The following is a 2656-nucleotide window of genomic DNA, read 5'->3' on the forward strand; positions in this document are numbered from 1 at the left end:
ATATATATATATATATATATATATATATATTTGTATATATAATATTAATAATATAGGCAATACAACAGCTAATTTTTATACAAATGAAGCTTGCAAAAGTCTTTTTTGTTGTGTCATTGTTTGGGCTACATTGGAGAATACTAAAACTTGGGAGTACTAAATTAGCAAACTCTAATATATATATATATATATATATATATATATATATATATATATATATATTCTTTGGTGTTGGGGCCCACAGGCTCCTCTCCCCTTTAACTACTAGAAAACAAAGACAGACTCTTCTTGGGCCCACAGTTCCTTTTCTTCTTTACAATATACACCCAAAATCCAGTTCATTAAGGCCTGGAACCAACTTTCGCCTGTGGGCCCAAAGCCCACTTATGCTGTTCCCCAAAATATTTTCTACCTTAGCCCATTCACGCGCCTCCCACGCGCCGCCGCCAAACACCCTCCTCCACCTCCCGTGCTGCTTACTTCATTTTTTTTAAAAAGTAAATTTCGCTTTTGATCCCGACACGTTCGTTCCATAACTTGTGAAATTATTTTAAATTCAATCTTAAAATCGGTTAAGGCCCGAGCCGAATTTGGATTGAATGTCGAATATTTACACGAGTTAAAGACCGAATGTGTCGTGGGGAACAAAAAAGAATTTATTTTTATAAAATTTTGATATATATATAGGCATATATATGCGTGTAAATGGCTTGATCAACTTAATTTATTAAACACGATTGGCTCATGTTATGAAAGTTGATCTTGCAATTTACTTAGAACTGTATTGGTAGAAAATGTAGCTGGCCAACGGCGCCGCCGATGTGCGGCGGCGCGTGAAGAATAGCGCGTGAGCTTCCCTCATACCGGAATGTTAAATTGAGGGGGAACTAGGAAGGGCTAGGATTTAGCCGGAGATGAGACTGGGGAGAGATATACCTGGCTTTGCACCACTATTTTGCCTACTTTAAAGCCAGGAACCACCGTGAACGCCACCTGAAACTCGCCGGCGCCGGCGAAAACTTCATCGGTGACGCTCTCCATGTATACTTCGGAGAATCTGTCGCCCTTCCTGGCCTGGAAAGTGGTGACTTGTTGATCGAAAGAGAATGCGAGGCAATGCAGGAGCCAAACCCTTCTCCCCATCTCTGCAAACGCCTTGAAGAATTCGGTTTCCGGGAACTCGCCGGAATTCACGAGTTTCCGTTGAGTGAGGTTCCCGGAGAAGGAGAATTCCATCTTTGGGTGAACCAGGTGGAGGTACTTGGATTTCAAGAATTTTCCGAACGGAGAGCTAGGGTTTTGCTTTAGGAAATGGATCAAGCTCGCGGATTTCAGCTTTTTGAACTGATCAAAGAAGAACGCTCTCCTCTGCTTCTCCGGGGACCAACAATGATCGGTCTGAATAGCGAAGCACGGATCGTTGAATCCGTTGAATATCTCCCTGCAAATGAACGATTCAAAGGCGAAAGCTTTGTGGTTTTTCTTCTCAAACGAAACTCCATTTTGAATCGCGGCCGCAGCTGCGTCGATGTCCCAGTTCGCACCCTCCATGTCGCGGATAAGGTGTTTGACGAAATGCCTGACCGACCTCATCGCGTAGTGCAGAACCGTGATGAAGTCTTTGGGGTTTACATCGGAGAATCTGACGTTGTCAAGAACGGTGAAAGATCCACTGGCATTGAGCTTTCTCTCGAGGGATTTGTTGTCAAGAGAGATTTCTTGAAGCTCCTTTTGCAGGGAAGAAAAGAGGGCCTCTTTCCCTTCAATTTCTCCTTGCATTTTCTTCATAGTGATCTCATATGTCTTCATGAGAGACTGCTGTTCTTGAATCTCAGCAAGCATAAGAGTAACATGGGGGGGCGAAGAATCAACCTGTTTCTTGAGATAACTATGCTTGAGCTCAGAGAGGGCCTTGAGCTCATCAACCACAGCTTGATCTGCAGCTTGAATGGCATCACTGTTGTAAGGGAACTGAGCCATCTGGAGCTCAGCATAGGCAGCTTTTAAGGAAGAAATGGTGGCAAAAAGCTTGGCAACAAAGGCCTCCAACACAGCCCTGTTTCTTGAATTCTCTTTGCACTCCTGAATCTCTTCCTTGTCAAAATGCTGGGATTCACAGCACTTGAGCTTCTCCTGAGGGATGAGCAGACAAAACCCATTGTTTGAGAAGGGCTTTGAAGATGCCCTGAGATGAATCACCTTCTGAAATGTCCTGGCCAGCTTGCTACTTCTGTTTGGAGCTGGACTGGGCCTGATTGACTCCATTGATGAATGATGATGAAAATGAAAACTCAGAGGAGGAAATGGAGATTTCTGGAGAAAAATGGTGTGAAGTGTGAAAGTGTTGATGAGGAAAAGAAAAGGCTATGGAGGCTGCAGCAAAAGCAGAGAGAGTAAAGCAAAGATTTAGCGCGGGAAAGAAAGAGAAAATCAATCACTGATTTGCATACACAGTTGTATATATCAGTAGCAGTGGGGAGGGTGGGTGGGTGGGTGGGCCTGCAGGGTTGGGGGAGGAAAGGGAGTCTCGTTATTATACAAGGTATAAACATATCTCTAAATACCGTGTATTTAAATTAGTTTATTTTCACACAATCCAGATGATAAGTACACTATAATGTAATTATAGGAGATTAAAAGATATTATTTTATTACC

The 2656-nt window shown here is 42.8% G+C and overlaps 1 protein-coding gene across 1 annotated transcript; it reads right to left on the reverse strand.

The window, feature by feature from the left end:
* Window positions 1-404: 404 nt before the first annotated feature.
* LOC116032500 (protein GRAVITROPIC IN THE LIGHT 1) lies at window positions 405-2411 on the reverse strand. The gene has a single exon (XM_031275091.1). It carries the CDS (start codon window positions 2263-2265, stop codon window positions 898-900), a length of 1368 nt encoding a protein of 455 aa, XP_031130951.1. The 5' UTR covers window positions 2266-2411; the 3' UTR covers window positions 405-897.
* Window positions 2412-2656: the final 245 nt, after the last annotated feature.

The sequence above is a fragment of the Ipomoea triloba genome, chromosome 10, assembly GCF_003576645.1.
Source record: "Ipomoea triloba cultivar NCNSP0323 chromosome 10, ASM357664v1".
NCBI classification, from domain to species: domain Eukaryota; kingdom Viridiplantae; phylum Streptophyta; class Magnoliopsida; order Solanales; family Convolvulaceae; genus Ipomoea; species Ipomoea triloba.

Excerpts from the sequence above, each read along its gene's own strand:
- LOC116032500 (XM_031275091.1), bottom strand. The coding sequence starts at position 2,265 with ATGGAGTCAATCAGGCCCAGTCCAGCTCCAAACAGAAGTAGCAAGCTG.